We start from the raw sequence: 22,051 nt of genomic DNA, 5'->3' as shown, positions 1-22,051 counted from the left end.
CTGAACGATTTTCGTAGTCAGGCAACTTTGGTGACTAATCGGAAATATTTGTGGAAAACAGCAAATTCCTGAGTTTCTTGTAATGCACTACTCATAAGGTTGCTGAAAATCTGTCGACAGCCCACGATAAGTTTTGCCTTTTTGAGGTTCATTAGGTAGGCGCAGTCACCGAGTTTCCGTCAACCTTATGTTCTACTTGAAACCAAATTGCACGAAATTGGCAAATATACACTCATTTGCAAACAATAGTTGGTGATTTTCAGACCCATTTTCATGGAATTTCTTCAGTAAAGAATGATAAAAAGACTGAAATATAAAAGGATGCAACTGTGTGGAGCGAATAACAATGTTTTTGCATTATTGTCACGCCAAAATAGCGGTACAGAAGCCTTGCGAGTGAAACTGCAACCGGTCGGTTTCAGCAAGTATCTTGCGGTTGACTAGTAAGACCTTGAACTTTTGAAGTATCGAAGCTTTTTCTACTTTCGCGAGATCAATGAACCTTGTTTACTTTGTGTTTTTAGATACTACTGTTGCCCAGATTGAAGTAGATTCTAATGAGAATTTCACCAAAATACGAAGAGGAAAGTAGGCTGTGTTCGGCCTTTGGTGTGAAAAAGTCGTCATTGATAGGCTGTCGTTCAAACTGTTGAGACTTAAGAAATGTTTGACCTGACCAACGCAGACGTAAGTGAAGAAAATAGGCGAACATAGTTCACTCTTGTTGCCTTTTACCGAGCGACTGTGCACTTCCGAAGAAGCAAACAATTCGGTTTCAAACGAATCGCTTCTGGTAGCTGCGAAAGCTAACGCTTTCATTATTTGTTTTCCCAAACTTTGGGATCAGACAATTTTTCACTGTAGAGTAATTTTGGGATACTAGTGATCTTCACGGATAGACATGGTCAGTTGCACCCACTATACTTGGATTTCCCAGTCGGGGTCACGAAAAAGTCGATATTCAGAGCCATAAAACCAGAAATTTCTTGTAGCTAAGGGTTGCTAAGTTAAGCAGACTTGTCTCAGCGCCCTCTGAGATCTATTTTGGACGCAGTTTTGGGGTTTTGTGGGATAGGTTTTTTGGCCCTAGTTACACCACTCTCGCTTGAACGGTCGTTCTGCTGTTCTGGCGTAATTATTCCGGTAAACCCACACCAAAAGAAAGCACTGGACTCGAGTTTCGCTCATCAGCAGTGCATATCCCATGCCGTGCCTGGATTTGAACCCCGGACATCTGACATGCGAGGCGAGCGTGTAACCGCTACTCCGCCAACGCACGTTGGACGCATCTGATTTATCACGTCTGAACAGGCGAACGTGTTCACACTTGAGCGATGTGATTGTTGTGCCCGACTCATCGAACGACGACCCAGTAGCTGTCTTGGTTGTGACGATCGATTGACCCGGCAGTCAGGACTTCCGAGTCGAGGTAGCGTGACACCCGCGTGAAACCTACTGAGCAAATTTTGGACTAGAACAGAACCTCTTTAAAACTTACCATATAATTTCGAAAATCTACTACCAAGATGATCATAAACAGTTTGCCACTTTCTTTGGTGCACTCCAGAGGACTTGAAATTTCTCTGTTCACTGACTGATGTGTTACTCATGTGCTTTCTTTCGTTCAGCTCGTCCGCATGCATTTGTATTCGGCTGGTCGATCTTGCAGCTGTCTTTTTACAGTGCACCGTGGTCGATAATAAAGTACTCGTTATTTACTAACCGGCCTGTTTCGGGGTTGACTTGCGCATGAACTAGCACTAATCGGATCATTACGACCCAGAAACTACGTTACGTGTCCACAAATGTGACCTGAACAATTGCAGTAATCTTATTTTAAAGGCGGATTAAATGATTTCTGGTTGTAATGTGACACACCACTTGAGGGACGCCATTGTGCATATGACCTATTTCAAGGGACCCATCAGTCCATTGTGTTGTCCCAGTCAGAGACCGCTCCTGAATGCAGTCCCCTTAGAGAGGGTCAGAGGTAAGGCAGATCCCCTAATACAAACCGATATGAATAACGGTACAGAAATGCGACCTGAACCAATGAGAGAAGCAGGCAGTCTTTTGAAAGCTATCTGCTGTCGCGAGTGGTCCAATCATGAACCAATGTGACACGCGTCCGATATATAATCGATGAACATAACGACTAAAGACACGCATAACAAACTGTGTTTAGATGCAAGATGGGGAAACAGCGTTTGGGTGGGAGCCCCGTCGAACAAAACCTACCTGGACGAGACCTTCAAGAGGTACCACCGTTTAGAAGATACGTAGAATTCTGCATTATCCCTCTCCTCACGGACGTAAATACCCCAGGACCAAATGGGAAATAATTTATTGTTCTCTAAATAGCCGAAATCGTTTGCCCAGAAGGGGGGTCCATAAATGGCTTTGATGAAGGTTCCACGCTTTACAATATATGATCTTCCTTCAGAAGTAAAATAGCAAGAATTTCTACTCATTGTTAATGATTTATTTTATACTAAATGGGATGCTATTGCTCAAAAGTCTCTGAATAAAACTCGGTCTAGGGATTTCAACAGTACACACCAAAGATTTCGAAAGTATCTCTTTGGCGGTAACCCTGGGACCATTTTATCTTGGCGGATTTAGTCGTCGCTTGCTTACACCTCTGTACAGCATGTTGGATGTTGATTGGACCTCAAATGTAGACTGTGACCAGTTGCGTCGTCATCGTCCCAGTTCCTCATACGTTCTAAAACGCCGCCCTTTTCGCGCCCACCCAAGATCACTGACAACCAGCAGACAAACTGATTTCGTTTCCACTGATGTTGCGTCTCCCAGGGTCTCATCAGTATAACATTCGTTTCTTGCTCATAATACTTCCACAAGAAAAAGAATTTCTACCTAACAAGTGATACACAGTGATACACGCATCTCATTCGGAACTCACAACGACTGCCGACGAGTGATACACAGGTTTTGCATCTCATTCGGAACTCACAACGACTGCCACACCAAGCACAAGAGATGTTCATCCCCTAAGATTTGTACTAAACTCAAAGGTGAAACCGAGGATGAGCACAAAAGCATTCGGAATACACCGCCAAGCCGTGGTCGGTTTCTCCTCTACCCTATGTACGGATGAATACAATGGTCACCTTTCGTTTCCTTCTATTTTCTCCTGAATTCAGCGCGTTTTTTCTGGCATATTTGTCCACACTGGATCGGAAAGTCAGATTTCTCGTTCTTTTTTTAATTCTGTCTGCACTTGACTCCTCTACAAGGCGCTTTCAAAAGAAGGGCGGTTCATTCTACTCAGGCATGCCAACAGGTTTTTTGGTTTTATGTTTTCCACTGAAAAAGGCCCTTTAAACAGATACTAGTTGGATAATCAGAAAACCAACAGACGGTCAATGTACCAAGAAGTACCCCATACAGAGAACATCGTTTGATAGTCTCTATAACAGCTTCAGAAGAAACAAACTAGCTCTTGTTTTGTCTGTGAAATGAGGATGGAACCATTTGAGCTGTTTCAAGTATCTAATCGGCTTTTCAACACAGAGTTTCCCAGGGCAGAAAGTTGATAACCGGACCAGGTTCATTGTACTTCGCAGAATTGCAGTCGACAAAGAGTGTCTTGCTTCCGGCAATGCTCCAAGGGTTCGGACTTTTCACAAAAATGTGGACGGGGGCTTGAAACGTGACCTGAGGTTCGCTGGCTTCGTGAATTTGTGTAGAAAAGATTTTCACGTAGCTCAGAAATGGCGAGTGATTTTCAGGTGGGCTTTTACCGGAATATTCAACTGGGTTGCGTGAAGACAAAACATAAAAGACAGAGAATCGGATAAAAAAAACTGATGTGGAGAAAATACCTTGGAGAGCTTTTCAAGGAGACAGAAGGATAACTGAACTGCATAACCGAGAGAAAATAGGCCTGTTCGTTAATCACCCTACAGAATGATATCAAATTTAGGAAAGGCGATCAGCTGTAAGGTCGACAGACCAGTCGTGCGGTCGCATGCACACACGAGAATGTGAAGAACTTGTGTGGAAAGAGTCCTTTCACTGACAGGGTAAGGTAGTCGCAGAGCGTAAATACAACAAGTTGCCATAAGCAGTAAGAAGTTCGTCTCAATGACTTGGCGCAAACGAGTATGTTACCGGCACAATCCCTGAAAGCCGGAGAGATTCTTCAGTATGCCAGGGAAATTGAGGTTGTCCAAGAACAAAATGGAGGTAAATCTGGAGAATACAAAATCGTCCATTGATCAACAAGACATGAGTGGTTATAAGATGACAGATACACAAGTAAAAACAAGTCATTTGCACAGAGGTTTTCGAGAGTCAGAGTGCCCAATCCTCCCCTTGAAATTTCCTTAAAACCGTTTCACTTTTTGTGGAGATTTCGTCCCGTAAGTGAAGCCAATCTATGCTGAAAAGCCGAGAAGCACTGTACAGCTGATTCATCCTTATTGGGAATCATCAGCAGTGCGCATCTCACGAAACTCCGGTAGGAAGTCTCGAACCCGCGACCTCCTTGCTAGTAGTTGTGAACACTTAACCATTCGGCCACCAGTGGCTGAGCAGCAGTGTGATTAACTCGCATTCAGACAGGATATAGCGCCGCTCGTTCTTCAATCACGGGAGGTCACGGGTTCGAGACTCTTCGGAGTTTCGTGAGATGCGCACAGCTGATTATTCCCAATAAGGATGAAACAGCTGTACAGTGCTTCTCGGCTTTTCAGCATAGATTGGCATCACTTACAGGACGAAATCCCACACAAAATATCCCAAATCTCCTCACACTACCCACAATATATAGGTAGCTCAGTGGAAGAATAAACTTCACCCGATGAGTGAAACTTCTATCTGAGAAGTCGTTGCTCGAGGAGCCAGTCAACACGTGTGACCGCGTGATGTGGATCCCGTGATTGAAGGATGAGCGGCGCTATATCCTGTCTAAGTGCGAGTTAATCACACTGCTGATCAGCCACTCGTGGCCGAACGGTCAAGTGTTCAAGCTACTAGCCGGGAGGTCGCGGATTCGAGACTCTTCGGAGTTTCGTGAGATGCGCACAGCTGATTATTCCCAATAAGGATGAAACAGCTGTACAGTGCTTCTCGGCTGTTCAGCATAGATTGGCTTCACTTACAGGACGAAATCCCACACAAAATATCCCAAATCTCCTCACACTACCCACAATATATAAGTAGCTAACTGATGTATCACTCGCCAAATTAGGTCACTATCGACCAGTAGTGACTTAGAATCAACAAAAGAAACTTCGTTACTTCGTTTTTCAGTCCTGTCCAGTTGGTTCGTAAATAATTTTCCTCTGGAAGTCACATATATAGTTTACCGACCGGAAGTTTCCCTGGTGCAGTAGCGGGAAATTTCTCGCAGCGAACGAAAAGGCCTGCCAGAAAAGTCGTTGTATCCCTACGATTACCTCATCCGCCCAGTTAGCTGGAGCTGTTTGATATCCCCACTCTTTCTGGCTTGTCCGACTTCCCTATACAAACCTAACAGACAGACAACTCTCCACTACCTAACCACTGCTCATTTCCTCAGCGGCCTGATTTGACCAGTCGAAAAAATTCTCGCTCTAAAATATGGCTGTTACATGATCCACCCCCTTCCCTACAATTACACTTCCGTAACTCCTGCCTTAAAGCAGTCTTGCACAATAAAACTTCAGTAATATCAACACTCCGGAACTCTCCTCGATCAGGGGCTTCTTTCACACTCAATCGAACGCCAGTGTGACGTTTTCATGTGGACACTCTCGGACGCACACACACACATCTAAATTCACATACTATCACTGAAATTTAATCAGCCTGAACGCCGATCACATTCGGTCGGGCTTCCGTGGTGCGCAAGAACACTCATCACGTTTTGCTGAATTGATTGAATAATTGACTGGCCTGGATGCTTGCCGGCTTTCCTGTTGACATTTTGGTGGAGCAGTAGGTTCCGGGAGTTCTGAGGTTGCTTTCAGGAATCTGACCTTCCTGATACCTCCCCTTTTTGGCTTTTTTTTTGACGTGGATTAAGTTGTATAGGTTCCACCCTTTTTCTGAGGCGACCAGTACGGCGTCTTGGTTGCAGCAATGGATCTGTCTTGAGTGGTACATGCGAAGCAGTGACTATAGGTGCTGGTCTTGGGAGATCAAAGGGTTCAAGCAGTAGGTTGAGGTCTAGTTACTGTTCTTCCGCCTTTGGGACCTGGCACTCAGTCGGCCGTAATTGATTGACATGTCGTATCAATGATCCCACCTGGAAGCTGTAAATCACCTGACCGATTCTTTTGAGGACGACTTCAACAGTCCATCTTCGGTACCCGGGGCGATAGTCCCTGACAAGCACACGGTTGCCAGGCCGGCATGTTGGCTTTCCTCGGTGATTGAAAACAAGTAAGTGTTGGTAGGATAGCGTCATGGGTAAGCTTCAACCTTCTGTTCATCATAGCTTCTGCTGGAGAGCGACCGTCCGGAGACTTCTTTTGATTGAAATCTTTATGTTTTCATTTTTAATGAACAGGTATACAGGTTGGCACGGTCGTTGGTCTGGCGTTAGCCGGTTTCCTCTGTCAGCCACGCTTGGCTGCAGATGGTACCACCTTCGTTTCTCACTGGGACGTGACACATTACCTCTTCGGCAGTGTTGGCCTCCTTTCTCTGATACTATGGTACTTCATCGTCTATGATGCTCCGGAAAGACATCCAAGGATAAGTGCAAAGGAACTGAAGTTGATTAATACGTCGCTCTGGGGAGTGAGTGTGGTTAACTTTGTTGACCCTAAGTTAGCCTTATTTTTTCACACCTACATCGGTCCTTTAAAAGAGGGTGCTCTTCATCGGGGCTACCCTAGCTTTCCGTGTCAGTTTAATCTTTCGCCTACCTCACAAGAACGAAAGCGCTCTCCATGGGGGCCAAAAAGCCCTTGGATCAATTTTTGGATCGCCTGGAACGTCCCGAATAGTCATGTGTAATCGATGGACAACATTGTGGTCAACGAAAAAAGGATTTGAGTGTCACGTTCAGTTGCAGTACTACAGAAATATTCGTTATCATGAACTTTTAACACGAGTCGCCGTGAACAAGTGCCAGATAAATGACGAACGTTTTGATGAAGCGTGCCTCCCTAAAACGAACTTCTGTGCGACCAAAGTTGTTGGAGCTATTAGCGGAAGAACGAAGGCCTTTTCTGCGGAGTTGTTCATTAGAGGAACGTTTGGATGGAGCGTGCCTCCCAAAAACGAACTTTTGTACGATCAAAGTTGTTGGGGCTATTAGCGAAAGGAAGAAGGCCTTCGCTGCGGAGTTGTTTATTAGAAAAACACCAACTGGACAGTTACAGACTATCGGACAGTGGTACAAAACTCTCATATGCATCTTGTTCACAAAAGCTGAATATCCGTCCCCCTCCTTGAACGCGTCTTCCTGAACTTTCCTGGATATTCATTCACTGTTTCTCAAATGCAAGCAAACGCCACAAAGCGACTTCACCAATTCCGTAATAGATGTCACTTGTCAAGAGACGCGAAGCGGATTTACGAGTTGATACTACTTGCATGCCTCATCAGTAGTATCCACCGTTACATTAGTATTTACTTGGTTGGGGTTTCTTTTGTTGAATACGCGTCACTCAGTTATACCTTCCAAAGTCATCGCACGAGACTTACCGATTGAATTAAAGTGCTATTGAAATTCGAAACAATGTGGATCCAGGCTAGATTTCTGGATATATATCACTTAAATTCTCTTTCCGTGAATCACCTCAAGACCATGGTTAGCAGAAATGAAAGCTCCACAACCCAGAAACTACAATCTTTGTTTGTCTTAGTGGTTGTTTTCTCCGTTTCGAATCATTTCGTTACTGTATATCGCTTTTAACTAACGAAATTCGTCCTAAAGGTCTAGATTCACCCTTGTGCCTAATTTAGCAGTAAAGTGATTGATTACAGGTTATGGTTACGACAGCTTCTGGATCAGTAGCTGTCCAGTGGAAGGGCCGGGGGTCTCCTTTCATGGTTTATCTACTGAACCCAAAGAAATATTGGTATACTCATCCTTAAACCAAGTACCAGTATAGTTAGACGTGGTATTCATTGATGACTCTTTATGGGTCCTGTTTGGTACGTCCTGGTCTACATTAGGCACAGAAATGGTAGAGAATTACGAATCAACTGATCAATCAAAGTTACATATCGGTCTGTCTTAAAACGGTGCATCCTGGAATAGATTGTTCTGTCGTGTGAGACCGCCGTGCGCAGAAAGGTCGATCGAAGAAGACCACAGGCAGCACAGTAAGAGACCTCAGAAAATCAGGGATTGGTTGAGTTTAAAGAGCGGCTTAACTTGACATTTGACACGTCATTTTGGACAGATCTCATTCCATACAAAACAGGGGTGAATTATACGCCAGGTATTGGTGTAGAACTTGGAACCATAATGACTGCTCAGTGTCTATCAAGTAAACAGCTGGGGGAACTGGCCACCAAAATGGACTGAATTCCAGCGGAGTTTGTGTTACACAAGAATTCTAACGTGAACCCTAAAAAACGGGAGGTGAGACCTCTAACGATGGATGGACAAAACTGGTTCAGCTAGCTGCATTTGATAGCGAGAAGTTGTAGAAGACTGATTTTCAACACTCTCGTTTTAACCGTTTTCCAGTCCTGCTGTAATTATGAAGGTGCTTTCAAATCAAACCGAGGGTAAAACTGAACTCAACTGTTCCCCATCTCAGAGTCCATCAGGGGATGTATATCCTTGGCCGTGCTGTGAGCTGGAAGCAGGATATCCGTGGCGAAGGGGTTACCACTACTTCACGGAATTGAAAAATCACATATGGATGGTGAGGGCCTCGAAGTTTGAGCGGAGTAATTGCATGAGAACAGGAAGTGGTTTATTCAGACAAGAGTTTTGTGAATTTGCAGCAGCCAATCGGTCCACACCGATCCCCTTGTTTAGCGAATTACTGCATTGAAGTTAAACTTACTTTTACAAGGAATGCAGAGAGAAAGATGCAGTATCTTGTTTACGGAGCGCTGTCAGTTCGCCTGAGACTAGAATGGGGTGCTTTGTCAGTTTGTCTGAAATATCATCACCTAACTTTTTCGTTGGCGATTTTTTGGTCTGAACAGGACAGTGCACGCAGTTTGAGTTCTTTCATCTAAATTCTCTTTCCTTATCCCCATAGGTCACTCAAGTGTCACCCAGTGATTCAACACAAGTACACGTTTGTGACAAAACAGTGTAAGTTTTTTTTCGCATTTGTATACCTATTTTGTTCGACTAACGTTCAGGGGTTCTAAGGGAAGATCGAGGTGATAATTAGTGCTGGATACATAACGCGCTACTTCCGGCTGATTCAGTAGTTTAGAGTTTTTGATGCTCACATGTGACATGATTATCGCTGAACTCGCAAAATGAATGCTTACTGTGACGAAAATCAATCAATCTGTAACACGGACAGTCACAGATTTTGTCAACAAAAGCTGACTGTCACGATAAGCGAAATATCGTGGAAAAGCTGTTGCTGCTTTATGAAAATTTTGGCGACGCCGTTTCGCTTCACTTACTGAGTTTGTTAGAAGTTGGGGTCGTTGGGCTGGATTCGGGCTACAACCGACTGAACTTTGGATCAATCCTGTACTCACCAATCTCCACCAGTTTGCTAGTTAGCTGTTCACCTATTCGCAATAACCTCAGCGAATTTCCATATCGCTTTATCCAAATTGTCATTGACCTTCAAGTAAGATTTGAGAAATCTCAAGCCATGAAATCAGAATCGCGGTAGTTCTTGGTCCATCGTCATGTCTAGCCATTCCACATGCTTACCACAACTAACCGTCCGTTCCGTGGAGGTTCGTCGAAAAAAGCGACCGACCTGCGACCCCTGAAGAAATGCAAACACGGAGTTGAAGCCACGGGTGAACTTTGAACATCAGGTGACTACCAAAGTCTGACGAGCAACCTCACTCGTATGCACTGCAGTTGCCAGTCAGAAATCCTTCCCTTCCCACCGTCTTTCGTTCGTTATCCTCCACGTGACCCATGTGACTCTGTTATCGAGCGATTTCACGTTCAATATTCATTATTTTCCGTACTGCTGGTCTTTGGTCAGCTGAGGGTTTTCACAAAAGCGTTTCTTTCAGCTCTCTCGCTATGCGAGCGTTCTTCCAAAACTCACAGTTTCTGGACATCACACGTTGGAAAAGAACATTTTCCGTCAAAAGGGCACGAATTTGGCATCGTACGCCAAACTAACCAGTTGACTTTGTCTTGGTTTTGACTCTTTTTTTTCGGAAAAAGGCCGTGATGATTGTGTCGAGTACACTCATCATTGCAGGTAGTTTCATTGCTCTCATTCAATGTCCTGGAAGTATGAGTAAACAATGGCCAAGTGTATTTGGAATTTCCCAACTCTCTCTGCGCTCAAGTGTCTCTTTGTGCTCGGAAAACACTGCATAAACCGTCTGTCTTGGTACCTATCTCACGCACTTTCTCTTAAGATGTCTGGCGGACTAATTAAGCTTGCGGTTCACAACTACTCAGCTGATATATCTGCAAGTGACGAGGTAGTGAGCGCGACTCTGCCGAGTTGAAATCCTGCCTGAATTCCTTGAACCTATGTCACACTTCCTTCAGTTAGATATCATACCAGGAAAGCTGGCATTTATGCTAGGACAGGCGTACTTATCACGTCTTTATCACCCATCGGCAGTTTGTCTAGTTACATACTAAACAAAGTATGATGCCTGGTGGGCTCCGGTTCTGAAAAACGCACTCTTGTTTCTCTTATTACCACCGGAGAATGATGAGAGGGGGTGTCAACTCACATGCCACGTTTGTAAACGGTCTGGTCGAATAAGGAAAAGTGTACACAGACTCTGATGATACTCCGCCAGGTAATCCAGTTCCCCGTTTTTATAACCTTGACGGCTGGTGTGCAGATTGTTTTTCCAATTAACAGTGGTCAGACCATTGGACACGCGCGCGTTCCAGGAAGTTACAGAGGGCATGTGCAGAGCCCAGTATGGCGCAGCGTGCTGGCCGTCGACACGCTCGATGTAAACTCGAACGTACTCGGTCAACGGGGAGGTGTGCGGAGGCCTGTTTCAAGTTTTTATTCAGGCTAAAAATGATGGCGTAATAATGGTTTCCGGTCCTTGTCAATTAATTTAGGTTTCATCGTAATGTCATACCTACAAGGCGCAAATAAACCTGAAGCCACCTGTTAACATACTGTCAAGGTCGTATTCCAACAACTGCACTTTTAATTTGTCATCATTTTTAAGAGAAAAGTGTCAGGTGGGCAGTTATTAGGAAGGAAAGTCAACATATCTAGATTGCTGAAGGTTATGCTTATCACGTGGACCAGCGAGGACGCCGGTGAAACAAAAAGCCGACGCTGGTAAGGTGTAAGTCCACATGGCTGAGACTGCAACGGAGAGATACAGACTGCTCAGCATGGTTCACTCGTTTTCCAACATTTCAAAAGGGCATATCTCAAAGCTTTCCACACCCCTGACTAGACAGACGTTCTTCATACCGTTCTGCCGAGTGTAAGGTCCTCTCATAGTATGGAATATCCATCGCGCGTAAATATTTTACAGGACATATTAGGACAAACGATAACCAAGGGTCTTTTTTCAGATTAGCTTGGAAAATGTTCCATTCTCCTAACTTGCAACAATTCATTTTAGTTCTTGAATTTTCTGACGAGATGACTCTATTTTAGTAGACGAGTTACGTTTGAACCGATCAGTTACCCGAATTAGTTTGACTTGACTTCAAAGGATAGCTCGTCACATCTAGAATTCGCACTGACCGTCAAGCACAGATACGGGCAATATCTTCTGGAAAGTAGCTTGCAGTGCATTGCAACAAGGTTCCCTGAGTCTGTTTAAACTTTAAATCAAAGAACATTGTTCCGTGAAACACTATACCTTCTTCTTCGACTAAAGGGGAAAACTTGGGGGAAAACTAAACCGGGAATACACTATTAACTGAATGTAACTTTGTACAAGGGAATGGTTAACGTTGAAGAAATGGAATTCGCTGTTTGCTGTGGCGGTAATGTGATCATATCATGTTCATGTCTGTTTGGCGGCACGGATACACCCAGTAACAAAACAGCCATTATCGTTGTGAGTTATCACTTGTAAGCCCTTGTGCAAATCGTTCGATTACCACTGCATTCTGTATTTGCATCCTAGACATGAAAAAATCCGGTCTGAATCAAAGAATTGCGTTGTTCTGGGAGCAGTGGGGTGTGCATATCAAAGGGTTGATTTTCCCAGTGCCTGTATTCAATACTCACACCTGTTTGTTTACGCTCAGGTCGGGTGAATCCAACGAAAACTTGACGAATTCCAAGTTGAATCAGGAAAAAGCCGAAGTGAATGCGTTTCAAACCTCTGTCCCATGGCTAAGCTTACTACGCTGTCGCGCATTTTGGTCTGTGCTTATATGTCACGTGACGCACAACTGGTCCTTCTACACGTTGATCACTTGCATACCAACCTACATGTCACGCGTTTTGGGGTTTTCCATGTCTGACGTAAGTCTGTACGATTTCAATCGACAAAAAGTTTCGCTTCTACATGGTTTTATTAGACATGCAACTCGCCCATGCGTGGCTCAACAGTAGCTAAAAACATTCCCGGCTCAGCAAAGAGGTCAATATATGAGCGACACATTACAAACCTCAAGTCTCTATTTATCTGTAAGTTGTTAGACTTTGGACACAAAAGCGTTATCGGTACAACAAAGAACCTCGGAAACCTAAAGGCTTCCTCTTTAATGAAGACTGTCCTGTAAATATACAGACTATGGTTGTACTCTAATTTGAAAGACCTCAGAGTATTCCAGTTGAGTCTTTCTCATCAGAGAAATTTCAGTTGCGCTTGGGCATCTTTTTGAGATAAAATCGTCGCAGTTTAAATTTTATCTGGATTTCAGAATGGTTTGTTGTCCGCCTTCCCCTACCTGGTCCAATGCGCGTATGCCCAGCTAGCCGGATTCATCTCAGACGTGTTGATAAAACGAGGCAAGCTGTCGACTACCTGGGTGCGCAAATTGAACAACTGCATTGGTAGGTTTATACCGATTCTAACCTTAACGATTTCGACAAAAATCTCAAACTTTCTTAATCGACAGTCTGGAGTCCTGACTTGAATCACGTGCCCTTGTCTTCCGCTTTTTAGTGTTTATTTTGGTTTCTACTCAAATTCAACCTAGTAGCTTAAAATATTTATGAGAATTTGGGAACTGAGGTTCATCAACGCGTTCACTAAAGACACGCTCTGACAATATCGTTCCCAAACAGATGAGACAGACGCAGGTCAAGAAAGGGTGCAATCAAAATATCGTGAAAATATGTAAAGTAAAAAGCTGCGGCCCCGGAGGAAGGGGCAGTTGAGAACGCTGTGTTGAACCTGAATTTCTCTCAGTCTAGGCTGAAGTGTGGAGCAGACAAGTATGGAAAGGTACGTTTGTGTGACAGTTCGTCCCGGTTGGTATGTCCTTCTTTAGCTTGAGCAAAATTGTCGATGGCGATTAATCGTGACATTCTCTGGACATTTGGATCAACAGCTTTTTAATGTTTTTGTAATAACGATGTCATCCTTTCAAGCGCGAAAGTATCAAATTCAAGCTAACGTGGCCTGTTTGTGGCAAATCTTTCAGTTGCGTACAATATGCGCTCAACCGGAAAATAGTCAAGAATTGGCGGGGGTAGTGGAACTTCATTTAAGTGGGCTTTCTTCAGTTCTAGTTATATTGAGTTGAATTTTCTGAACACATCTGTCTTTCATGCTCCCAAATTAACGATTCTGAAAAGGTAACGACGCCTTAATTCGCATTACGATGGTTGGAATAATCAAAATGTCCCACCGTTTAGGTGGAAAAATTTTCGCGTTTGAACAAAGGTCTTTCCCAATCCCGTTAAGACTACCTTTTGTATTTCTTGCGTAGCTTTAGGCAGGCACGTATACTGCACTAATTTCACCCGTTTCGGGTTATGATACAAATTTACTGGCCGGAAGGTCCGTGGTTCGGACCCGGCCTCTACCTCTCGACTTTCCTGTCTAGGCTTGGTCAACCTGGTAGTATCCCACCCTTCGTGCTTCCCTCTAGTGGCATGACGGCTAGGCACTAAAAGAGTGCTACAGCTGAACGGTTCTTTCATTTTACCTGCCCGAGACTTCGTGGAGTATACCAGTGCAGTCAATTCATATCGTCGCAGATCACCATGATACTAAAAACCACACGGGTGGCCGCCCCAGAAAGAAAGGGGGAATATAAATGTGTCATCAATACACACAAAAAATGTGTCCACAAGTGGTCTTTGAAAGATCCGAGGCGAACAAGTTGGACCTAGCAATCAAAATTTCTCTCGACGAGACAGAAACATGTGGTGATAGATAGAACCTACTGTCAGTTCAGTGACAAACAGGTAAATGGTAGTTTTCTTCAGCAAGTTCGAACTTCAAACTGGAGTCGAAAGCAGATGAACACCACTGCGATTAATTGCTATCACGTCACCGAATTTGACAACGGAGAGTTCCAATTCAGATATTCCTTGGTCTGCTCGTTACGTGACTTGGTTTGTTACTTTTTGGCAGCATTCTGATCTGTGTTTGGAAAAGACGCTAGTGGTGAATGAACCCAGTCGCCGCGCGTCTATAAAAATCCAACCCGGAGAAAAAACATCAAGATCCACGAATTGAATCCCTCCGTACATCAAGAACGTACCCAAATTCATATCGAGCCTCTCACATTGGCAAAAGAGTACAACGCAATTATCAAAAGACGTGAACCTCTGTATTCTATTTCCACAAATGTAAGATTAAAGGGGTATCTAGGAAAAGTTAGAGACCGTAGCACGCAGATATACAAGACACGAGGGCGAATCCCTAGAAGCATGGTACTCTGCCAAAAGATTCTTTCAGCCGGCATGTCGAAACCAACCCTTTCTATATAATGCTACGAACGAGAGACTGTAAACTGGATGTAAATACTGCCAGCCTTGGGAATCGGATCAACGTGTCGAAAAACAGGACTCACTCTAAAAACAAAACAAAGGTTACGGAAAGGAGAGCCGGAGATATCAGATTTCAAGGCTACCTGGTTGCCCACCAATCATAAAACAGGCCAGTCAAAAAGCCAATAGGAATGCTCACCCGAAAAAGGATCAGTGATCATTCAAGGTCGACCTGGGTGATAAAAACTCGGTATCAATTCATGCGTGTGCAAGAATCATACACTTGCACTCTCGATGCAATTCCACTCGAAACGCACTGAATATCCCAACTTGACTGGTAATGAAACCTTTGCAACAGAACTGGTCAGGTTTGAGAACAAATCAACAGGCATTAATTTGCATGTGCTTTTAGCGCAAGCCTCGGGGATGTCTCTGGTCAAAACTAACGCGATCGTGGCTGGGATCCAAAAAAGCTAGCCAATCACAGTGCTGGGATTTAAAATTCACGTTACAAAATGCAACCGCAAACAAATAAAATTCCTTTGCGAAACCGAGCTTTATCTGACTTTTCGATGTCTGAAATCTTTTACCCTCACTGCGTTTTCTTTAATGGTTAGCGCTTGGCGGAATCGGTCTCGGTCTTCTCCTCGTCGGCTACACTGGATGCAGCCGCACGGCATCTGTCTTGATCTTTGCCACAGCAATCGGACTGATGGGTTCTGCCAGTTCAGGCTTTGCCGCAAACACGATGGACTTGGCTCCACAATTTTCCGGTGAGGCTTCTTGACGGTTGCTCCTTACATTATGTTAACTACATGCATCTAAACATGCAACAGAACCATTGTTCGTCTGTTTTAACGCCTGAGTAATAGAATTTTTCGACTTTTAGTCAGCAAATATTTAATATTTGTGATTTTGTGCGTACACGCGCTTTTAAATACAACAATTTGTTGAAAAACGCGTGCAAATACATGGTTTTCTCCCCATAATCTAAAATCAGACGCATAGTCCAATCGTCGAGCGTAGACCATATGTGATTTGCTTCTATTGTGAGACGGCTTGGAGGCAAATATCAACCTCCTCACGTAAACTTTGAATTTTATCTCAATCTTAGACAGTGTTCAAAAATTCTGAGAGTTGCCTATAAAATATTGTCACGTGACAAGGATTGGATGGAACTGAAGTTAAAAATCGAACCTCAGGTAGAAATAAACTCCGTGACTGCACCTTCTTTGGTATTCCGTTAGCATTAGGTTGGTCCGAAAAGGGTTGCATTTTGCGAATTTCTTACTATTTGTGTTCTACCGGAACAGTAGATTGGCGGAAACTCGGGGACTATGCCCATTTGATGTGCCTTAAGAAGCGGAATAGCGGTCGTGGGCCGCTGAACGGTCTTCATTAACCTTGTGAGTAGTGTTTCTCCGGGAAAATATACTGAAATATCTCGGATATCGTTGCAAATAAAACTTTTTGCGCCAAAGAATACCACTAACGAAGGTCTCAGATGAATCCCTCGTTAAGACCGATTAGGTATGCAAAAATTATGGCTGTTATTCAGCATAACGATCTTCAATTTAGATATTTCATGTGCATAGCTTCCAACTGACCACATTCTTCTTGGAGTGACGGTCTGTCAACAACTGGTCGCCCTACTGAACAAACTTACCCGAAAGCGTTGTAGCCTAACGCCACAAAATCGACTCACGGCGAAATAACCTACCATTCGCGGTATTCTTCAGATGAATATGGTGCACAAAGGCCGCGTTGTGTTCAACACAGCTGGAACTCGGCTGCTGTTTAATGTTATCACCAAGTTGGTGTGCAAATGAGGGTAAAGCTGGGGTTTAAGTAGAACGGAAAACTAGGAGACTATGACCTCTTGCTGGGCCCCAAAGAAGTGCGAAACAGGTCTGTCGAAATGTTTTCAGCGACCATATGAGTAGTATTCCTCAAAAAGTTCACGCTCATTCTTAAAGTTGTGCACGTAGTTATCGATTCGTACAAAAGTTTCGCATAGTTCCTAAAGCAGTACCCACGAGATGAATTTTGGAACTTGTTTTTTGTGAAAATTGGCATGGTTGATTAGTTAAAAGCTGTTTCATGAGGGGGCTATTAACTGGTAGGATAATCGGCATAAAACGTGACTGGGAAAATACGTGATTGGGACTCTAAGGGGGAACACCTCAAATAGTATAATGTAGATGGTGGACCTAGCAAGGTCATTATTGTATCACTTTGGAAATTCGCCTTCATTTGTCTTCATTCCAGGTGTTATTACCTCGTTGACAAACTGCGTAGCTACCCTACCCGGAATATTTGGCCCCATGCTAGTCGGATATGTGACCAAAGATAGCGTGAGTCCAGACCGTTCAAACTTTTTATTCATTCTTTCTCTTACCCACCAGTCTCGCGAGTTTAATTCTCAAGTGAGACAGATGAAGAGTGACCGAAACAAAACTATCTGTCTCCTTACGTCCCTGTTTTTTATCACATACCGGTTCTACGTCCGCATTCGCCATCAAGCAGTTGACCAGAGAACAGCTCAAAATTTGGGTGACTTCCTTTTTTCTTAAAGCAGCTTAAATAAGTTGCGAAGATAAAATGATCAGTGATGCACAAATCACTCTCATTAAACCACGACCAGTTCGTTCGAAAAGGTTTACGAGATGAGGGCTTCCACAACACTCAATTTTGACATAATCAGGCTCTACACTCGCTACTACTATATCGCCCTCCGGGTTTCACTCAGTGCACTCCCGTCCAATAGAGGCACCGAATTTTTGCAAGAATAGAAAACCACCGTCATCAGCCTCTTTTCGAGCTTGTGCGTGTCTCAGACGGGTAAACATCACGAACACAATCGTTCTGTCCCATAAGGTTTCACAACAGGACAGCTGAGTCAGATAATCTCAATGCATTTGGCCGTACTAGGAGCGAAACCAGCGGGATGCTGAAAAAATGGAATGGTCACGAGGGACCAATGCGAGCTCGCCAGCTAAACGGCCGATGGCTATCGGTTTTATTTTACTAGGTTATAGGAGGATCGTCCTAGGTTGATCGGCACCTGCCTGTCACACTCACGAATCCGAGTGGGAATGGTGACCGCGGGTTCCTTTACAGTGCTGCATACGTCAAACGAAGGTGCGGAAATTCGGTATGCCAGTTTGATGGTCGGAGAAATGAGCGAAATGGCCGGACTTTGAAGCAGACAATCGAAGTCAGGCTGGATTGATCATGCATTTGCCAATGCAGAGATCTTCATCCGAGATATTTTCGACACAACCCAAATGCCCAATCCAACATAGCATTATACAGTATTGTGTGGAGGAAGTACAAATCTGTTTTACTGAGATACTTCAGTTACGTTTCAGCCAAATCCGTTTTACAGCACCCGTTTACAACATGCTTATTTTTACTTCGATTTTCGCCTGTTTCATTTTTGAGTGACTCAAATAATTATAAACGCAATGCACTACTCATAAGGTCGCTCAAAATTCTTCAACAGCCCACGGCCGGTTTTGCCCTTCTTGGGGCTCATCAGGCAGACGCAGTCCCCGAGTTTTTGTCAACCTTATGTTCTAATTGAAACCAAATTGCACAAAATTAGCGCCTACCTGATGAGCCCCAAGAAGGGCGAAACCGGTCGTAGGATGTCGACGAATTTCCAGCAACCTTATGAGTAGTGTATTACGAATATACATGTATCGCGATATCTCAAATATCATGGCGACTGAAATATGAGGCGGCCTGGTGCAGCATATTCAGTTGCGTGGAAACATCACAAACGGGAGATTCATCTGGGTTCCAGGTGAGAAATTCTCAAAGCCGCATGCCTAACAGTCATTTCATTCCCGTCACTCTCATATTTGCTCGCTTTCAAGTATGCACTTGACTGACTTACCCGTACCTACGTCCTAAATAGTAGTTGGCACGAACCTCAACAGGAAAAATGACGGTGATTGTAGGTCGTTGGGAGATAGATAGAATTTACGTTTTGCACCATTGTCGTTCAAACAGATCGCTCCTGCCCTCAAACCATTATCCTGGTGCTTGTGCATCGAACTGGAGAGTAAAAGGACTCGCAATTCATTGGTCACATTACAATTACCTTCTCTTCAGATTCTCGTCACCTCATCGTGCAGCTTCAGTCCGGTCGGACCCCAAGCACCATAGCTACGCAGGACCGTCCGTTCTTCTCGGTTACAAGGCTCAACACGATTCCGGCCTGACCACGTCCCCCTAACTAGGTTAAATGCTAGTAGTGAAAAGAAGGTCTTCTCTGCGGAGCTATTTATTAGGAAATGTCAACTGACTAGACTATTGGACAGGGAAGCAAAACTCTCATTTGCATCTTATTTACAAAAACTGAACATCCATCTTCCCTTGGACGCGTCTTCCTAAACTTTCCTGAATATTCATTGACTGTTACTCAAATCCAAGCAAATGCTACAAAGTGGCTCCACAAATTTCCAAGAGACGCAAAGCGAATTTACAAGAAACCATACTACTCGCACGCCTCCCCATTAGTAGTATCACCGTTATACTAGTAGACATTGAGATTTTGACCCGTTAGTCTGCGCTGAAAAAGTCGAGAAGCACTGTACAGCTGTTTCATCTTTGTTGAGAATCATTAGCAACAAAATTCCAGGTAGTCTATCTCGTGATTTTCTGGCTAGTAGATTGAACGCTGAATCTTTCGGACAGGGGTGACTGATCAGTAGTGCATTTCACTCGCACTTAGATTGGACATAGTGTCATTCGTCTTTTAATGTTGGTGTTTTACTTATTTTTTGAATTAACTCTCCCCTTAAATACCGTACGCATAAGGCTTCTGCACGTTTCCATAGAGAGGCGTGAAAGTCACCTTCGTTTAACCGATGCCACTTTGTTTATTTTGTAGAACGACGGAACCCAAATACATAATTCGGTTTATGAGCTCTCGGTTCATACTAAGCAAACTGGAGAGGATATCAGGATTTGTGGCGAAAACATTCTTCCTCCCGGTATTTATTTCCCGTCCAACCTTAGTTGCCTGTACGACCAGGGGTGGGATGTACGTCTGTCGGGTCTTCACTTGGGACGACTATATAATTAGCGTAATGAACGTTCATGGTCCGTTTGCAAACTTCTAGGAGCATGCGACGTTACCAAATCAGTCAGGTCATTCAAAGGTATCGGCGAAGATGGACAGGTTTTCAAACATCGGAACTTAAAGCAAACGCAGTCGGCTGTTCCCCTTATTCTCAGACGTAAGATTCTGCGCCTGAGTAGTAGGATATGATAAAATTCAGCTTTCGAGACTGCCCAATGCCACTGTCTAGTTCTGGCCAGGAGTCTGTGTCCTTCTCGTGACACGTGAAACTAACACATGGTTGAGTATCACTCGCCATCTCGCGTTATCGTCATCTGGCCCACATGGTCTGTCAGTTAGCCCACAATCCACCGCGTTCTGTTCGCACGACTGTCGGTTCGCCATGCCACGATGAGGGAGCATATGTACTTTTCATAAGGTTTCTCATGATGCTGTCATGTACTAATAGACGTAGATGATGACCATCCCAAAAATACGTGATCTTCTAAAGGGTTAGTTCTGGTGTGCAGCTTCATTGTTCACTATCCAACTGCTAAACTCAATGTACAATTCAACAAGCTCACGTGATGATGACATCGATGACATCGAAAACTACAACCACAGTTTCCGAGGTAGTGACATTGCCCGCACGACACTGACATCAACAAGTTCGATTTCAGGGCTGAGTAGACAGAGAATCACTGTTTCGCAAGCCAGTCTGGAAGTCCTTGAGATTAGCAAATCACGGAGGTTCACTAACTGATTAGGTTAATAGTGGGGAACAGACGATTATCACCAATTGTGATCCAACTTCTATACCGAATATCAGTACCCTATTTCTACTATCTGTCCCATTTCATCACATCTGTCATTCATTTGGCCAAATCTATTTGGTGTCTCCGAAGAGCAAGATAGAAAGGGATGCCATGATTAACATCATTTTGTTCGTATAGAAGCGTAAAACAAAGAAATATTTACTTTTACAGTGACAGGGGTGCATTTTCTGAGGACTTTTATTTCTCTTTTTAGTCGAGTTTGAATAACTGGAGGATCATCTTCGGTGTCTCCGCCAGTTTGGCTTGGTTTGGAGCACTTTGCAATCTATTTATGACCAGTGGTCGAAGGCAACACTGGGCCGATCCGAGCATGCGCGAGAATGGGTCATCCAAGAGGCCCGCATGATGGTTTTCGAATGATATCCATCCAATCGATCACACCCCAGCATCCACTCTCATTTTAGTCGTTACATGGCTCCGAAGAATACGTCCAAACACACTGTTTCTGTGATGATTTTGCAACGACTTTTTCATACTCCGAACATATCGCTAAAATTCTGGTGACTTTTTTCCTAATTCAAGAATCAGTGAATTTGTACCAGGCAGGGCGAGGAAATTACATTTTTTATTGATTGATATTTCTTGTTCTTCAAAGTTTGGTGGGCAGTGTTGCTGACGTTGTTGGAAGATGAGGAGAACACAGCATAATGACGAAAACACAGGGCATCACCACAGGTGGACCTCCGGAGAAACATCCTCTGGAATGTATTATGCCGTCAGGCTGTCTGAGTGTCTTGTGAACTCAAGGCTTGGGTTACCGTCAACCCAGAATGAGACAACGAAAACAAATGTGTGTCAATAGATGCAAACGATGCAAATTTAGACGTGGTGTTACCTGAGAGGTCGCCCGCTATTCTTCACCAGTCGATCGATCGAGTCTCTCCTTCAAGCTATACCGACCCAGCTTCTAAATGGCTTACAACAACATCGTTCGTAATGCCAGTGGCCGCACTATGCTTATCATGGCGAAAGAGTGATTTTGGTCGGCGTGTTCTGTCTTGTTTCATGATGACACATTTTACCCACGTGAGTGTGCTGTCTAGCTACTCATCTCAATTACGCCATTCGCGCGCTGGACGCTCCAGCACACCATGAAAGAACAAGTTTAAATAAACAAACTCATGTGTTGGTGGTCAACAAAACTGTGGAATTGACTTTCAGTGCGAACGCTG

General features: G+C 44.0%; 1 protein-coding gene across 1 annotated transcript; it reads left to right on the top strand.

Annotated features, from left to right (window-relative positions):
- Positions 1-4,127: 4,127 nt before the first annotated feature.
- T265_07106 (hypothetical protein) lies at positions 4,128-21,429 on the top strand (the record flags this gene model as incomplete). Its single annotated transcript, XM_009172549.1, has 8 exons — positions 4,128-4,209; positions 6,518-6,750; positions 9,183-9,238; positions 12,329-12,548; positions 12,950-13,082; positions 15,590-15,745; positions 17,241-17,326; positions 21,073-21,429. 8 exons carry the CDS (start codon positions 4,128-4,130, stop codon positions 21,223-21,225), a joined length of 1,119 nt encoding a protein of 372 aa, XP_009170813.1.
- Positions 21,430-22,051: the final 622 nt, after the last annotated feature.

Source organism: Opisthorchis viverrini (assembly GCF_000715545.1).
Source record: "Opisthorchis viverrini unplaced genomic scaffold opera_v5_161, whole genome shotgun sequence".
NCBI lineage: Eukaryota > Metazoa > Platyhelminthes > Trematoda > Opisthorchiida > Opisthorchiidae > Opisthorchis > Opisthorchis viverrini.
The sequence above is the reverse complement of the archived record's forward strand: the minus strand, read 5'-3'. Positions and strand labels throughout refer to the sequence as shown.